General features: G+C 35.8%; 1 protein-coding gene and 1 pseudogene across 1 annotated transcript; both read left to right on the top strand.

Annotated features, from left to right (window-relative positions):
- Nucleotides 1–716: 716 nt before the first annotated feature.
- On the top strand, nt 717–11,773 carry LOC147522521 (putative sodium/metabolite cotransporter BASS1, chloroplastic; annotated as a pseudogene).
- Nucleotides 11,774–17,317: 5,544 nt separating this feature from the next.
- Nucleotides 17,318–19,017, top strand: LOC147522520 (gibberellin-regulated protein 6-like). Its single transcript, XM_086594029.1, has 4 exons — nt 17,318–17,498; nt 17,891–17,926; nt 18,016–18,052; nt 18,549–19,017. Exons 1-4 carry the CDS (start codon nt 17,427–17,429, stop codon nt 18,731–18,733), a joined length of 330 nt encoding a protein of 109 aa, XP_086450155.1. The 5' UTR covers nt 17,318–17,426; the 3' UTR covers nt 18,734–19,017.
- The last annotated feature ends 454 nt before the right edge of the window (nt 19,018–19,471 follow it).

The following is a 19,471-nucleotide window of genomic DNA, read 5'->3' as shown; positions in this document are numbered from 1 at the left end:
TGGGTTGTAGAACTTCAAGGGTCCCTTTGCTTTCTTTGTGGTCCTCATTCTCATCTAATGGGTTCTTTGGATGCTTGAAATCAACTGCTGGCGCTTCTGTAGAGCAAAGCATGAAACTAATTACTCCACTGTGACAAAATTGAGCGATAGCATTAACACATCAATCCATTATCCAATCATAACATAATTACAATGGAGGGACACAAACAATTTAGGATCATCGACACAGTTTGAAATTTTGGTTTTGGTTGATTGTTTATGAGAATGATCTGCAATGTCTACACCCACCGGAGGTTAAGTACCAATTGGAAAATTCAGGGTCACTCATTTTCAGCTTAAATTGGAATTGGAGTATCCTTGGTTATGCTATATATTTTGGATGAATCTGATCTTGTGTGGAGATAATCCATATAGTGAGGAGAACATATCCACACCAAATCATGTCCGGATAATGAGAGGCTGCATCAAGCTAGTCATATACTGCTCATGAAGTGGCCCAAGAATAATCTCATTCGACTCGCAGCATTTTACACAGAATGTTTGTGGACTGGATGAATAATGTTGCTGATACTCTAGTAGTGTTACTATTGTTTTGTTGTCCTTGTTTCTGAGAATCCCCATCCCAACCATTGAAAGGAGGAAATGGTGGGTCTTTTCAGGATCCTGCACCATGAACGCATATGTCTTTTTTGGGGTTGGAGTTTTAGCTTCTCTAGATGGGGGCTCGTCTTCATCAGGTATTACAAAGTTGTCTTGCTGCGGCCAACCATTTGGATGTCTCTGCTGCTTTCGATACTGGTGTTGGAATTGATGACTTCGTGATTTCCTTTTAAAGGCAAACAACCCTGCAACAATTTCCACCAAAGCTGCCCCAGTGACACAAAGAAGGCTTCTTGTTGCACTGACAACAAAGCTTCAGTAATGCCAGATTATTAGAGAAGACATTTGAAGATTTATGAGGATAATGAAAAGGGGAAGAAAGAACTAACCTCAAATATGTCAAGCAAAAAATCAAAGGGAAGAGATCAGTTTGTCTGCTGCCTCAAGATCAAATGAGAGATTTAGGGATTTAGTCAGAGTTAGGGTTTTGCGATTTAGGTTGGGTGGTAGAGAAGAGAGAGTGGGAGAGAGATTATTTCTTGCGAGAGTTTTTTCTTCCTGATTTATCGTAATTAGTAGGACACGTGGACACCCTAGCGACGCTTTCTCAATTAAGGAGGGGGAGAGCTATAATATTTATTTTCTTAGAAGTACATACTTATTTTAAGTTAAAATAAGTATGTAAATAAAAATTTACTTAGAAAATGAATTCAAACCTAATTTTTTATGGATATCATCTACTCACCATAAACATCATCTCTACAAAATTTCAACTCATTTGGAAATCTCTAACTTAGACAAACGATGATTGCAAAAATACTATATTATAGACTGTTAGATTTCTTTTTAAAGATAACAACAATTTTTAGCTAGGTTAGAGGTTTCCAAATGAGCTCAAATTTTGTGGAGATGATCTTTATGGTATGTAGGTAATACCCACAAAAACTTAGAGTTGAATTCATTTTCTAGGTGATATTTTACTTACGTACTTATTTTAACTTTAAAATAAGTATATACTTCTAAGATATATATATATATATATATATATATATATATATATATATATATATATATATATATATATATATATATATATATCGGTTTGTGTTCAAATTCCAATTGTGCTTGATTATAAATAAGGTTGATGAGCTGAAGTTTTTCATGTATTTGTCTTGTGGCTGTACTTATTTATACTCAGGAGTGAGAAATAGAAATTTCATATATTATGAATTTCATGTATCAACTGTGCCTTTCAGTATAAAACTATAAGTGGCTTATTTAGTTATTTTCACTCTTTTGGCTTGTCTTTAGGTATTTGTGAGGCAACTCGATTTTCTGGGCAAAGTTGTGAGGCAAAAGGAATCAAAGAGTGCATAAATTGGTTCTAGCTATTGCTATCCCACCTTGAATCCTACCCTCGCTATTAATTACACTCCCTTCCACAAGACTTGGCATCCCCTGGGAATAAATCATTCAACATGATCAGAAAACAAAGTTCTCTTAACTATTTTAACTAACAAAATGCAAATAACAATCACAACTAAGTCAAATATTTTGCAAAATGGAAGAAACCGAAAAACTAATCGACCTTAGGGGTAGCTTATATTCTCCTGATAAAGAAGTAGCTGAAAGGGAAGTGTAATGAAATTTGCATTTTCTTATGTTGGCAAAAACAAAAAATCGAGATTTGCTACAAAGTCACCTGGGATTGCTACAAAAACAGAAAATCTCTACAAACTTTGTAGCAAGAAGACCTTAGTACACATCTCTTGAGCAAATTCCCTCCAAGATTGATGTTGAAACAGTTTCGAAGAACAATATATTCAATTTGGGGACATCCATCGAGGACAGCTTGTAAGCCAGCATGCAATCCGGTGTGCATTCAACAAGGCTAAGAAAACGCGAATCGAGGCGTGAATTCTGCAATAGCAAATGCCTCTTCGTCACAATTTCGGCAAGAACGACCCAACTCTTCAAAAAGTGGAAGTCTTCTGTCAGAACATTGCTCCTGCAACAAACAATCAAGCAACTTAAAACGATTTTGCAGAAATGTGGCAACTTAAAACGATTTCGCAGAAAACATTAATCTTCTTCTTAATAAGCATTGCTCCTGTCAGAACATGTCATGAGGTAATCAAAAAACATTAACTAACCTTCCAACATTTGGCAGAAATGTGGCAACTTAAAATATCACTAGCCAAAAAAGAAGATATGCCCCTATTCAAAGTGTACTGGTAAACCAGTGATTAGCAAAGCACTCATGTCACAGATCAAACAAGTGACAGACCAACAGTGATTGGGTTTAAGCTCCCTAGAGTGAGAACTAGCTATGCTTCTGGGTAAGCCATCTAAATACAAAGTAAATCAATCACATCCAATGACTAAAAGAATGCATAACAGCTTTTAGGCTCAATGTCCAAAAGAGTGCACTTAAAGAAGACTTATAGAATAATTAAATTAGGAGATGGAACGTGTCATATGTATAAAAAAAAATTAAAACAAACTTAGAATTCATAATATGAGATGATATGAATAAAAAGATGAAAATATACTCAAAAACACTTAAGCAAGGAAGAACCTGATCTGAAATATAAGAAACTGGACATCACTAACAGAAGTCCTTGCTTCCTATCTAGAGCCTAGAAGGCAACATTAGATACTATCCAATGGACATAATGATGCAATAGAACACAACCCTTGACACAGATAAAATATTCGACGTGCAGATATAGAATCAAATATTCGACGCGCAGATAAAATATCATTAGAACTAGTTTTGAATAAAGCTATACTTACATTTCACAAATTACGTATTATTTTTCTCCGGACAATTTCTCGAGTCATGGTTAGCAATCTATCCACATCTGTGACACTTTCTTCCTGAAGTGTTTACGGCTATCTCATTGTTTAGGGCTATCTCTCTGGAGAATTTTCATCTATCCGCTTTCTTCTTCCCCCTCCCTTTTGTTTGAGAAATATTGGGATTCAAAATCAATAGCTGAAATAAAGACCGAATTAAAATAAATATTTATATCAAATTAAACACCGAATTAAACACTAAATTTATATCAAATTAAACATTCAAATAAAAAAAAACTTGTGATGTATTAACTGAAGGTATCGAAGGTTCTGCAACTGGAGGCTCTTCATCATTTGCTTCTCCTTCGTAGGAAGTTTCATTAAACTTTGAAATTCCAATAGCCATTTCACCAATCTTTTCAATAAAATATGAATAACCCTCAAAAGTATGCGACGCATCGTAAGCCACTTGAGAAGCAACCTTGATAGAATGAGCCACTCTCAAAGGTTCATTTGAGACATTCCCGACCACAAATCCAGTACCAAACTCCGCTCTATAAGTGTTAGCCTTTTGCATCCACTGCGTCAATCTAAAATGGCTTGGAATCTCTTCAATCTCGTAACGCATAAAAACCTTTAAGATATGACCACAAAGCAACCCCATAAACTGAAAGTACTTGCATTCGCAGTCTCCCTCTAAGGTTCCTCTATCGAAACTCACTCTCCAAACAGACTTCCTCAGCGGGTCTCTCCATTTCACCATGTAGCTTCCGGTTCCATACCTGTCAATCTGTTCTCCATCAATTTTGTACTCCATCTTTGCCTTTTCTAGTTGCTCTTTAAATTTATTGAATATTGAGATCGTATAGACCTTCGCGGCATGCATAAGGAGGAAAGCATCGTTAGGCACAATCCGTGAACTATGCTTTCGGTCGCGGTAATCGAATCTTTTTCTTTCCTAGCAAGCAAAGCCAAAGACTTCTCATTACCATGTACAAACTGCATAAGCGTAGTCGCCGAATTGACAAACGGGTCATAATGAGCATTCATCGATTCACTTCGACCCGGTGGTGCATACCAACAAAAAGGTATCAGCTGAGATAATAAGGAACCTGTCACACCCCGAATTTCGACAGAATTCGGAAAAACAATATTTGTTCCCGACTCTTCGATCTTCGAGGTGTGACGCACTTTCAACTCCCAAAAACCCATAACAGTTTAAATATGCGGATAATTAAAAACCAAGAAAAATTTCAACTTAAACAAAAGTCCTCTTCATTACAAAAATTTACAAATAAGATTAGGTTACAAATCTATTTTCAATAACTTTTTATTTAGAATTACAAATGAAAATACAAATAACATTGTCTCAACTAAAAATCTATTACACCTTAAGGAAAAACAAAACATGTCCTGAATGCGACGCTAAAGCAAACCACAATTAGCAACCAACCTTCTTCAACATGAAACCTATCAAGACTTATCAACTATGTTCATTTAATGAACACACCCGATAAGCAAACATGCAAATCGGGTCAACATTATAAAAATGCTGGTGTGAGTAGCTCGAAAATACAACATATATTTATACATATACATACACAATCCATGAGGCAGTTAGTTCCTCCACCGAGGCGCCTTAACTCCCAACAACTAATACGACATCCTTGAGTACAATAAGTAAGGCAGGTAGTTCCTCCACTGAGGCGCCTTAACTTCCCACTAACCACACAACAAACCATACGCATAATAAATAAAGCATGTAGTTCCTCCCTCGAGGCACCTTAGATTCTAACTAAACAAATAGCCAACCAAGCATATTATATCCGTACCGCATTTCATGCTCAATTACAGAGTGGGTCGTCCCTGCACCAGTAATTAGTTTGACCTACCCTTCTCCAAAACCATATACAATCATCTATCTAAAGATATATCATTAACCAACATATTACCATAATTATATTAATTATGGCTTTCTTTATGTGTCCCTAAAATCACGTCGTATCTATGTCTTACTTAGTTTCCCTAGCTACCATAATCGCTTCTCAACGCCGAACATGTACATCCACATGCCTCCCCTTACATAATGAACCACTCCGTGCGTAACTACCCTAAGTGGGATGCCGCACACCAGGTAACCCTCACACGAAAGCCATTATGTAAGTACTGCCACTATTCGGCATAAAATATCGCGCATCTCGTTCTATTTTGCGAACGGAATAATCAAGCCACTATTCGGCTACGATTGCCCAACACATGGGTCAATTAACATCTCATATATATACACCCTATACCGGGGCCAATCATATCACATACGCCCACACAGGGCAAATCACATGAGTTGTGATAGCTAGGTTCTAGGATTTTCGTTACGTAATTTATTCAGGTGTCATACATTTATATCTCAGAATCATTCCACTATATCACGTGCAGGTCAATTATCTTATTGCACTAAGCCACAATATTTAGAAATATCTCAATTATATCTCATAACCACTTTCATTCTTTCACGTGCCAATATATTATTGCACTACGCCACACTCCCGTGGGAAATATCCACAAATACTCTACTAGCATCTCACAGATAAAATAATGGAGTGTCTATACATTTATTTCTCCAAAACTATTGCATTTAATATATATATATCCCAAGATATTATATAATGTCACAACTGCTTCAAACATATCGCATAACATTTTTGTAGCGTTTTAGGAATATTATATCTCCTAAAGTTTCTATCTCGTCACGTGTCAAAATATACACAATATCAACGTCAAATCTTACCTAGATAATAACAACCAAATTTATACAAGCTTCCACAACATTTTAGCATTTGATTTGTCCATACAATTTACAACATAAAACGTAGCACAATTAAACAGTTCACAGTCCACAATCAAAGGTCAAAGTCAACGGTCAAAGGTCAGCGGTCAAAGGTCAAAGTCAACACATCATGGTCGAAGTCAACACGTCATTTCCAGGTCCAACAGGTGCATGGTCATAGCCATGGTTCATGGCTAAGGTCAAGGTGCATGGCTCATGGGCTCATGACCAAGGTAATGGTTCGGACCCAACTGGCCAAGCCCAAACCTTAGAACCCGAAAGTCTAAAAGTTGAAAGACCCATTTGGATCTCTATTAAGTCCTATGGACTGGCACCAAGCAATATTAGAAACTGGCCCCAAAAACTTAAACTGAACTGGCCCAAAACACAAATGGGTTCGGCCCAAAAATTGAACTGAAACCGGCCCAATCAAAACAAATGAAACTGGCCCATAGAACTAAATCTAGAACTGGCCCAACTACTAATCTGGAACTGGCCCAACACAAAACAAATAGAAAAATGGCCCAACCCACTAACTAATATCAAAACCGGGCCCAAACAAAACAACCAAGGCCCAAAAACTGAAACCCATTGGCTTTGGCCCAAGCCCAAGCCCAAACCGACCAACAGTTCTTCTTCTCCCTCCACCAGCAGCCACCAATTTGGCCACCGCCAGTTCCGATCGCCACTCCTCCCAATCTACTCGAAAATGCTCAGGGGAAAAACCCCCACAACATTAACAAAGACAAAAACCTCACCTCCTTAATCCCTCATCTTCATCAAACCTAGATCTAGAAATTTCTTGCCGCCATTAATGGCTTCTACAAGCTTCGACAGCCCTCCTCCCAATGTCAAAACACATACCCGACACTTCCCAACAATAACCAAAACAATAACACTTCACCTACTCTAATCGACTGTGCGATTTCCTCTAACCGCCATTAACACTTTTTACAGAGCTTCAGCAGAGCATGAACTGCCCCACTCCTCTCCAACTGATCTCCACACCAATTAATCTCGACGGCATTAAAGCCCCTTCCCTAATCACAATTTAATCAACACCAAACCCAACAAAACAACAACAAAGATAAATTAAAAAAAAATAATATGAGGTCGCGCCTCCATTAACCCCTGTTCAGAGCTTCAACAGTCCACCCCCAATTTTCAATCCCGACGCCCAACCAACACACCACATACAAAACATAATAAAAGTTCAAACAGCATATCGAGACGACTTCTTTGTCTCGCGCCGCCATTGGCGACTTCTTCCGAGTTCCAACAGTTCGGACAGTTTCAAAGATAACCAAAACAATATATTAATATTTAGCCAGTTTAATAATATGATACATGACGAAGAAGAATGGACAGTAAAATTGAATGAAAACATGGGACCATAAATCTGTTTCTGTATACCGGTGAGGTAGAAAACTAACTACTTACTTGTATAAAAAGCTCGACGAATTCCTCCTAGTCTGAATCGTCGCGCTCCACGCTCTAGCAATCCAGCTTCTATCTCTGCCTCCATTATTATTATTATTTTTTCTCTAAAAACCCTATTCTCTATAACAATGTGATTATATACTTGGGTTTGAAACCCAAGCCCAACACAGACTCGGGCCCATAAACCAGTCCCACATATCTCAAATCCAATCCAATCAAATTTTATATAAATAATTAAATTAATTAATTAATAAATAATTACATATTTTAAATACGAGCGTTACAGAACCCATTTCTCCCGCATTGAATATATCTCTGTCAACCAAGGATTTTTAGACAACTCATACTTCTCAATGATTGTACACCATCTGCTCTCAAAATCAACAATCATATACGAAAAAGAAATAGTGTTCTTCAACTCAGTTACCAATGTCTCAAATTTGGTAAATGACATCTTCTCTTGGAATTTATGCATAATATGCCAAAGACAGTAACGATGACGAGTATTAGGGAACACTTTGGCAATGGCTGCAGTCATCGCTCTATCCTGGTCAGTGATGATTGCAGTTGGCGCACGACCACCCATGGCTGCAAGCCAGGCCTTAAATAGCCATATGAATGTATCTTCTGTCTCATCAAGCAACAATGCGCAACCAAACTGAATCGACTAATAATGATGGTTGATTGACTCCAGTAAAAGGGGCAAAAGGCATGGAATATGCATTGGTACGATATGTGGTATCAAAAGACACAACATCCCCGAAATAGTCATACTAGCATCGAGACCTCCCATGAACCCAGAAAAAGTTCACCGCAGTCCCATTTTCATCTAAATCAATATTGTAGTAGAACCGGGGATCCTCGACACTCTTTTGCATAAAATATTTCAGCGCGGCAGTTGCATCACCTTCTGTAGGCATCTTTCTGGTCAAACCATAATGATGGTTCCAACAATCTTTCTGTGTAAACCCAACTTCCTCTCCATGGAAAACAGATGCCACTTTCCCAACAGGTAAACTGTTATCACTGAACATCTCGGTCAAGTACTCCGCTGCTTCAGGCATATGTTTGTTAGTTTTCATGCAAATTCTCTTCGATGGGGTCACCAAACCGTGACTATGGTCATTCTGAGCAACGCTGACCTCATATATATCTTCATGCATTCTTTTCTTAATACGAATTCTAGCTTGGCAACCACACCGGATAGTTGATGTATTTCCTTATCAGACTTCATCTCTCTTGGTAACCCCTTCACGTGAGCAAACCAGTAAACAACCACTAACCAAATCCACCTGATTTTATTGCTTGGAAGTCGTCCAAACACGAGTATCAAATCCCTCTTGTTGACCATACTCTTTGTAGTAAGTCTTTGCTTCGTCAACACTTGTAAAAGTCATTCCTATATAAGGAGCAGCTAATGTTTGCGTGCCTTGAACAGGGGATTTAGTAGACGAAGACCCAACTACATCTTCTTTGATATTGATTGATGTCTCTGTCACCATTTCTATAAATCGAAAACATTAAAAATATAAATAACTTAAACAGACAAAAATCCCAATGTACATAAACAATGTAGATAACTTAAACATCAAAATTCTGACAGAGTTCACCGAATATGCTACTTCACCGAACTCTGACAGAGTTCACCAAATATGCTAGTTCACCGAACTCTGACAGAGTTCACCGAATATGCTAATTCACCGAACTCTGATAGAGTTCAAAACTCTGACAGAATACGGCATGAATAATACGACAGAGTTCAAGCTATACCATTCAAACTTCAACGAAAATACCATTAAAGCATGAAGAATACGGCAACAAAAATACCATTAAAGCTAATTAAATACCATTCAAACCTTTCAAGGAAATTTGCAAAATTATTACATGTACCCAATTTGAATAAAGGTTACCCAATTTGAATAAATTCACTACACAGAAGGTTACCCAATTTGAATAAATTTCATACACGTGGTTGTATAATGTTTTCTTCAAATACAGAAACTTGTAGTTATCAAGGCAAATCAAACCCAAGAGACGTTACAATATAAACAAACTATAAGAGAGAGAGAGAGAGAGAAACCAATTTTGCGTTTTAAACAACAATATAAACAACATGCAAGAATAAAGTTTACTAGGTTTATTTCAAACGAATCCAAGCTAATTAAATAACAAATCAAACGAATTAAAAGTGAAAAAATACCTTAATCCAGAAGCTTGGTATGGTTTGGAGAAGAAGAAAGAGAGAGAGAGAGAGAGAGAGAGAGAGAGAGAGAGAACAAAATTTCGCGTTTTTGGTGATTTTTGTTTTTTTTATTTTGAAATAACGTAAAATTTTGAAATATCGGTTTTATCAGTGAATTAGATCATTAGATATTGAGGTGAGATCGGACGACTGAGGAGAAGTGTGAGATTAGAGTGGCAGTATAGCCAAACCGTATATATATATATATATATACAAAAATGCTCTAGTCAGGACTTTCCGTACAAAATAAAATCCGGACCTCACAAATTCACGTGACCTACTCTTTCTCTATTCTCTCTCTCCACTTTTATCTTCCAACCAACCCCACACTCACTCTCCATTTTTTACTACTACTTTTCTCACTCTCTCTCCTCTCTGATCACTTTCTTCTCTCTCCGCTCTGATCTCTTTCTTGAAACCTATAAGATTTCTTTTTCTTGAAACTGCCAGCTCAGATAACAACATTGGTAGTACTAGTGAAGGTAGTGATGGAGGTGAGAGAAGTATTGGTAAGTGGATTGAAATGGTGGGGGAAGTTTTGTCGACAGCGTTTCCGGTATGGGTAGCATTGGGTTGTTTTTTTGGACCAGTTAGACCAAATTCTTTTAATTGGGTACAGCCCCAAATGATCATTTTTGGGATTACTATTACTATGCTTGGTATGGGTATGACACTTACTTTTGATGATTTAAGAGGTGCTTTTGTTATGCCTAAGAAGTTGCTTGCTGGTTTCGTTCTTCAGTATTCATTGTGCACTAAACCTTTTTCCTAGAAATACATTATGATTTCTTTTTTTTTAGTTATTTTATGTTGAGAATTATATTTGTATTTGATAAGTTTTTGATGCAATATCTTGTTGAATGATCGATCTTGTTGATATTGGATTGGCTGCTACCCTGGGGGTTTGTTTTTGTTTTTTGTGTTATCCTTGTTTGATAGTCGATCTATCCTTTTACTAATTCTCATTTTATGTGCAGGAACGGCAAGTAATATTGTAACTTACCTAGCTCGGTATATGATTACTAGAAAGTCGCAGTATGTATTTTTACTTGTAAGTGACAAATGAGTTCCTCATTTTTCAGTGGAAACGTGGCCCTTTCAGTCTTGATGATGGCTGCAAGTACCTTTAGCGGGCCGTGGGTAATGACACTACTCCTTTTACATCTCACGCATCGCTTCTTAAGTTGTTAATTGTTTCGTGGGATTGAGGCATCACTTCCCGACTCTTCAAGTTCGTCTCGTGATGACCCCATTTTTAATCGCTAAACTATTTGGGCAATTTGTTGCGATTGATGCAAATTTGGACTTCTTATATCAACTTTGCAGCTAAGGGTGGTACTTCTTACTTTTCTCTGATACTGTATCTTTTCTTCCATTTTTTTATTTGTGCCATGCAACAGGTTGTGCTTTCCCTGTTTTGTTTGGTTCTCTTCTGAACAAATATTGCCAAAGTTTGGTTAAGGTGGTATCTCCCGTGATGCCGCCTATTGCTGTCCTTATGTCTGGTTGGCAATAGCCTGAAATGCTTCAGCTGTCCTTATGTCTGGTCGGCAAGTGATGCTTGTTGTATGTCTCCTTCATGCTTCTGGATTTTTCTTTGGCTATGTGCTATCGAGGTTACTCAGGATTGATGTTTCCTCCTCAAGGACCATTTCATTAGAAAGAGATTTTTTCTAATTGATTATGCATCACATCTCCCTTTACATAGACATTCTTACTATGGCTACTATATCTTGCTCCTTCCAGAACTCGGTCCTTGGGTTAGTTTCTAGTCGCCAAAGATTTTGGAGATCCTCCGACAAAGTTAGCATTACCATGTGCATTTTCCATTAATGCGCCATTCGATCTTTGGTAGTTTACTTGCGTGAATCACGGAGATGCAATCTACCAAAAGAAAAACAAGATTAACTCAGAGAAGTTCAGTTGAGCTTCTGCCAAGGATATGATTCACTCTTGTAGAATATGCAACAATATGAATGTGGTATTTTTTCTATAATGTCAGCAAAAGAAAGAGATCAAGAAAGTTTATTTTCCTTCCTATACGTATCGCACCTCTGTTGATTTGTTGCTGGGTTACTTCGAGATTTTTGTGGGAAAAGTGAAATACTTGTTGAATCTTCTATGTTCTTTAAATGTGAGAAGTACAATACTATTTCTATATATATAAAAAAAAAAGTAAATAGTCCTCACATAGTCATACACACTAGGCTTGTAGTGACGTGAAATAAAGTGGAGAGAGAGGAGAGAGAGAGAAGAGAGAGAGCGTGAATTTGTGGAGAGAGAAGAGAGAGAAAAGGTGGGGAGAGAGAAAAAGTGGGGGTGGAAAAAAAAGTTGAGATAAATGAGAGAAAAAAAAATCACGTGAATTTGTTTTGGTGCTCAGACTTTTTTTTTTTATCGGGAAGTCCCGACTAGAGCAAAACATATATATATATATATATATATATATATATATATATATATATATATATATATATATATATATATATATTGAACTCAATTTTTGATAAGATTAGACATGTTCAAAAGAGTTGGATTTTTTTTAAAGAGGATCTACATATTGTGGAGATCACATCCATAGAAAATCAGCTCTTAGTTCAATGTGAAAATAGATAGGATTGTATATGTTATTTATGTATGTCGAATAAGGTCTTATATATTTTTAAAAATATAATAAAAATAAAAGTAAAATTTAGCATAGGGGTGGCTTACAACTTTTGTTCCATACTTTTCGCAGTAAGAAATCAATATGGCCGGCCGTGCCCATCAATCAAGAGTCCCGACTCCATCCAGTCCCATTGAAACCTTATGTCCCCCTGTAACCTGGTCGAATATGCGGCCACTTCTCGAATTCGAAACAACATGGAGATAGCAACGACGATCAGAGTTAAGACAATGACAAAACGTTCAGATTTAGATAATATATGTATATATGAAATAATTTAGACAAAGAATACATCTGTCAATCCACGATCTGTTTCTCATCTCTAGCAGACCAACGCTTTCAGCGAAGCTAAGAGTCTAGACGGAGTTAATAAAACCCCACCATGATCCTGAACTACCAAACTATATACTCACTCGCTTCTATCCACAGACTTTTGGCATGCAATGTTGTAAAGGTACATAATATATATATTTGAACTCAACTTTTGATAGGATTAGACATGTTCAAAAGAGTTGGATTTTTTTTAAAGAGGATCTACATATTGTAGAGATCACATCCATAGAAAATTAGCTCTTAGTTCAATGTGAAGATAGATAGGATTGCATATGTTATTTATGTATGTCGAATAAGGTCTTATATATTTTTTAAAATATAATAAAAATAAAAGTAAAATTTAGCATAGAGGTGGCTTACAACTTTTGTTCCATACTTTTCGCAGTAAGAAATCAATATGGCCGGCTGTGCCTATCAATCAACAGTCCCGACTCCATCCAGTCCCATTGAAACCTTATGTCCCCCTGTAATCTGGTCGAATATGCGACCACTTCTCGAATTCGAAACAACATGGAGATAGCAACGACGATCAGAGTTCAGACAATGACAAAACGTTTAGATTTAGATAATATATGTATATATGAAATAATTTAGACAAAGAATACATCTGTCAATCCACGATCTGTTTCTCATCTATAGCAGACCAACGCTTTCAACGGAGCTAAGAGTCTAGACGGAGTTAGTAAAACCCCACCATGATCCTGAACTACCAAACTATATACTCACTTGCTTCTATCCACAGACTTTTGGCATGCGATGTTGTAAAGCTACATAAAATGGTCACATGAGACCGAGAGTATGAGACATTAGCGAAAGTTGCTCCTTTTTCCCTTCATTCCGTGCTGATGCCGTGCAATTGTGCCTCAATTACAGGCTTATAGCCCCTCACTAGTTAAATTGATATCATAAAGACATAAACTGATAAACTTAACTGATATTATTCATTTCTTACTATTTTTTTTTTGTTACTAATGCCGCACAAATTAAAATGTTTTCTTAGAGTTGAGATTATAACCAACACAAAGAATTATATATATACTTAAGAATTATATATATACTCTTAAAAGTAACTACTTAAGTTAACTTTAAAATAAATACGTAAGTAAATCTTCACCTATAAAATGAATTTAAACTTATTTTTTTGTAGATATGATATACTCAATATTAAGATCGTCTCTACAAAATTTCAGCTCATTTAGAAACTTCTAACATTGGCAAAAAAACAATTATAAAAATTCAACATTTCTAGACCGTTAGATTTCTTTTTAAAGATAATAATAATTTTTATCTATATTAGAAGTTATATATACAATAATTTTCTAAAAAGTAGCTACTTAAGTTAATTTAAAATAAGTATGTACGTAAAACTTTACCTACAAAATGAATTCAAACCTAATTTTTGTGTGGTTATGAAGCACTCACCATAATGATTATCTTCCCAAAATTTCAGCTCATTTGAAAACTTCTAACATAAATAAAAATTGTTATTATCTTTAAAAAGAAATCTAACGGTCTAGAAATATCAAGTTTTTGCAATAATTTTTTGCTAATATTGGAGGTTTACAAATGAGCTGAAATTTTATGGAGATGATCTCTATAGTAGGTATATCATATTCACAAAACATTGGGGTTGAATTTATTTTCTAGGTGAAATTTTACCTACGTACTTATTTTAAGTTAACTTACGTAGCTACTTTTTAGATAATGACTAATATATATATATTAGCTTGTAGGCCCGTGCATACACACCGACTCTTTTAAAAATATCTAGATTTTTTTTAGAAAATTAGGACTACCGTTTTAGTCTCTAACTCGTTTTAATTTTCTAACAAATTGTTTTAAATGAAGTTTTAAAAACCCATTTTTTCAATTGGGAGAGATCATATTTTAATAGGAGAATAATTCCTATTTTAATTAGATATGTTAGATTTTTCGGGGAGAAATACCCATTTTAATAGGAGAATGATTCCTGTTTTTAATTAGAAGTGCTAGAATTTGTTTTAATAAGATAGGAATTCCCATTATAATAGGAGAGGAATTCCCGTTGTAAAAAAGGATTTTCGTTTTTCAAATTGAGAGAAATTTCTGTTTTAATAGGAGATGACGTGAAATTTTAATAAAACTCGAAAAATACTCTCTGTGGGAGTTTTAATATTAAGACTAGAAAGTAGACCCGTGCATACGCACCGGCTCTTTTAAAAACTTGCATAACAATCGTAACTATATATATTTATGTTTTCGTTCCTAACTCGTTTTAATTTCTCAACAAATTATTTTAATTAAGTTTTAAAAACCCATTTTTTAATTGGGGAAAAGATACCGTTTTAATAAGAGAATGATTCATGTTTTAATAACAGAATGATTCATGTTTTAATCAGAAGTGCTAGAATTTCTTTTTGCTAATATATGAAGAATTTCCGTTTTAATAAGAGAATGATTCCTGTTTTAATTAGAAGTGCCTAAAAAAATCAATAGGAGAGGAATTCCCATTTTAATTTAAAAGTGTGATTTTCTTTTTTAATATGAGAATGATTTTCGTTTTAACTAGAAATGTTAGATTTTTCTTTTTTTTATAGGGGAGAAATTTCAATTATAATAGAAGAAAGATTTTCGTTTTAATTAAAAGTGCTAATATATATATATATATATATATATATATATAGAATTAAAGAAATATACCGAAAATCTGTGCAATATTTTGGTAGAGTAGTCATGTCAGACGAGCTTATAAGCCCATTTAGCTAGATTATGAATCTCACCTAAACCCTAAACACAAAAAATATCTAAACAATAAAACAAAGAACAATGTTTTTTTTTTCACGTGAGAGAATGAATTAGGAAAGAATACAATATAAATTCATTCAATTCTCCTGGAGAGCAAGTTGTTGATGGCATGTGATGTTCACATGCCTCTTCCAGTGAAAGTCTTTTAATTTGTCTTGACGGTGTACGTCAATTACATCATATCTACCTGCCTCACATGGTAGATCGAGAATAATTTGCTTCTCATATATTGAATAATAAACACATTTGTATATGGTCCTTTCACATTTACTTAAATTTTGAAAACGGAAAAAAAAGTAGATTTTAAAAGGGACTATAGTAATACTGAATACCATTGTTACCTTCGAGAAATATCGAAAATTAAACTTTATCAGCAACTAGACGTCTAGACTGCTTATAAGTTATAACACATTGATTGTTTAGTTTGTTACCTGTTTATAACGCATTGATTGTTTAGTTTTTTAGATTAACATGAAGGGAGCTCGAGAGTTAAGGAACACTTGTACTCCAAGCACTCATTTGGACAGTTGCTCTTCCAGCGACAGTGTCATGAATAAAACCGTACATCCGTAATTGCTCCCACTTGCTCTTTTTTTCTACGTGATTGATGATTTGTCGCCAGAGTGTGGCCTTTTAAATTAGGATAACGACAGATTTTATTCGTTTACGGAGAGTAAAAAGGCAAGAAAGGTTAGATGAAATGAACAGCCCCGCGCGCGTTGCGGATTCATGTTTTCTCCAGTCTCTGCTTTGAGTCACATGATTTTCTTGTGCTTTATCCAGACCCTCCACATGCTCTGCTATTATTATTTATCCTACTGCCTTTCCATCAGATTTTCCATTTGGTTTGATTTCATTTTCTTTCTCTTGTTTATTCAACTTACTTTCCCACCTCCACCGTTTACTGGTCCCACTTCTATGTAGTTAAACTAAAACTGAAAAACACTGGCTCCATTAAATTACCTGAAAACCCCTATTGTGTTTTAAAAGACTTATTTTGTAATATAAAGATAATAAACCATGGTTTAAAAAGATAAACCAATAAAACTTATATTTTCTCATGGGCGTGTCAAGTTTTAGTACCCTCAAACTTCTTAAAACACTGTTAGGATCAACTAATTGCAATAAGAGCCAACTTTATCAAGTGAGTTATTTCATTCTGGGTGCTAGTTGCTAGTCTAACATTATAGGACGGTATTCGAGTGGAGCCTATTCTACTTTCAATAAATTTAATCCACACTCAACTTCTCAAGTGAACCTACGAGTGTGTTCAGACTCAGACTCAACTCGTGTATTATATCATGAATTGAGACGAGCCAAGCTAAACTCTGGTACTACCAACCTATCTACACAGTCATTACTCATTAGTGCGTGTCTCAAAGCTTATATGATTATCACAAAACAACTTAGGTGAATAGATCCGAACTCCCAAGTAGTGTTTTCCTAAATAAAGCTAAATCAAATTTTTATTATGTAAGAAGTAGGGACTTTCAACGTGTACCAAAAATAAAGTTTCAAATATAAAAAAGAATGGGTATTTTGGGTAACTCGATTGAAAACAGGTCAACAAGATATTTTTTCAACCACGTCCCAACTAACTGCAACCGCATCTATTTATAGCACTCATCACCCAGGTACTGTAATCAAAGCAGTCCCCTCGATTCTTCTTTCCCCACTCTTTCAAGTTCTAAATCTTGCGAGTGTTCTTGAGGGGCTCTGCTTTGCTTGTTTTAGTAGCAATGGCCATGGCTAAGTTTGTTGCCTTCATGCTTGTGGCAATGTTTGCCGTCTCAATGCTCCAATCAACCTTGGTGAGTCATTTTTTCTCTCTTTGTTCAAACATGCGGTCTTAACTCAAAAATGTAAGTTTAGGATTGTAAGTACATGTTAGCTGGTTTCATTTGTCCCTCGATCATGCCTACCAACCACCTACATTGCCATTAAAAAGCTTGCCTGGTTTATCTCGGTTGTCAATAATTCACACTTCAAATCCTGGATCCACTGATTTGTAATGTGGATCCTGAATCACTTACAAAAAATGGTACATTTCTGCTGAGAATGTGACATATCTTTAGGATCAGATGTTATAGATGGCCAATGCGAATTTTTAAACACTAGTACATGTAGCAATTTGACTCTTTGCAACTGTTGCTTGTTCTCACTTAACTTAATTTGTATTTTCTCATTTTATTGTTGTCTACAGGTATTGGCAAGCGAAACTCAAGCCAACTTAGACGGAGTAAATATATAACTTCACTTCGTTGTCTACTTTTTTCTTTCTTATGTTTCCTCGGAATTAATTTAACATTTTTTTTCCGATTATTGAAGGGACGATCATATGGTCAGGGAGCTCTAAGGAGCTATCGTAAGTTTTTTTGCCCCATTATTTCTTTTATCTAATTATTCTATGATAATGGTAAGACCGTAAGGGATGACTTAGGGGGAAACGCAACCAATAATGTATGTGCACAAGTAATTTATTAGCTTAAGAACTCCTGTCTATCATCCATGCCAGTTCAAGATTGTTGTACTTTGTCAAGCAATGAAGTAAAAATGTAGAACAGCTAGAGTACTGCGTGGAGTAGGTGATCATGAGTATCATCTGGGTCTTCCGTTCATTACGGTGCGACACAGCGATTAGGCGCACCATTTAAGGCCCCCACACTGGCTGGTCAAAAAAGTTGAAATTGGAATTTGAAACTCTACTCCCCACGTTCCATGCCTTTGACAGTTTGACTGCTGTCACTGTTTCCATAAAAATATCTCACGAGATTTTAACTGATATAGTGATATATAGGTTGTTTTGGAATTACCCAAATACCTTTATATGATATGATGTATGCGTTTTTTGAAATTACCAGAATGCCCCAACCAATGCTCAAGAAGGTGCAGGAAAGTTGGTCATCACCATCAAACATGCATGTTCCTTTGTCAGAAGTGCTGCACAAAGTGTCTGTGTGTGCCCCCAGGCACTTATGGAAACAAAGCTGTGTGTCCTTGCTACAATAACTGGAAGACCAAGAGGGGTGGACCAAAATGCCCTTGAACAGTCTCATTACCTTTCTTGGTTTTCTGTTTATCTACTTCCTTTCTACTAAGAATTAATTTTCTAATCAATTTCGCTAATTATGTCTTTTTTTTGGGTCTTTTTGTGGTTTAATTTATCCACCACTACAGTAATATTTTGAGTCAACTTAGGTTGACAAGTCAAGTCACTCCTGAAGGGTTTAAATGTTGTGTGACTCAGATGAGAGTGGCATCAAGGACCGTACTTATATGTTGTTGTGTTTTTGAATTATCTATAAATAAATTCGCATTACTATTCTGATACTCTTTTCTTTTGCAAGTAGATTCATGGATGTGTGTAGATGTGATTGTTTTCATTTATGAATTTTTCCTATATTATGATCATGATGTAGGATTTTTTTTTTTTTGTTTTTTGATAAATAAATTTTATTCAATTGGTTGCACAATGTGGTACAAGTGTTAGAGAAGCTCACTTACAACTTACAAGAAGCAACCAGTGCACAAGGGGACTAGATACTAGCATAGCAACCAAAAAAACACCAAACCAAAAAAACACCAAGCAACTTTAGGAGCAACATCAAAAAAACATTAAGTAACTACGCGGTTTTGCCAAAACCGCACTACTAAAGCCCAACTGACAGGCCCAAGCCTATGTGGTTTTGGCAAAACTGCGCGGTGTTCAGAACACCGCGTGCTACTTTTATATAAACAGCTCTAAAGCCGCACGGTTCAGTCACTTTCACCTTTTCTCACAATT

The sequence above is a fragment of the Coptis chinensis genome, chromosome 1, assembly GCF_015680905.1.
Source record: "Coptis chinensis isolate HL-2020 chromosome 1, ASM1568090v1, whole genome shotgun sequence".
Classification (NCBI taxonomy): domain Eukaryota; kingdom Viridiplantae; phylum Streptophyta; class Magnoliopsida; order Ranunculales; family Ranunculaceae; genus Coptis; species Coptis chinensis.
Note: the sequence above shows the minus strand (reverse complement) of the source record. Positions and strands in the feature narration are given on the sequence as shown.

Bases quoted from the DNA above. Each gene is read 5' to 3' on its own strand.
- LOC147522520 (XM_086594029.1), top strand. From the start codon at position 17,427: ATGGCCATGGCTAAGTTTGTTGCCTTCATGCTTGTGGCAATGTTTGCC. The intron at 17,499-17,890 runs GTGAGTCATTTT...TGTTGTCTACAG, and splicing joins CAATGCTCCAATCAACCTTG to GTATTGGCAAGCGAAACTCA. The intron at 17,927-18,015 runs GTAAATATATAA...CGATTATTGAAG, and splicing joins CTCAAGCCAACTTAGACGGA to GGACGATCATATGGTCAGGG.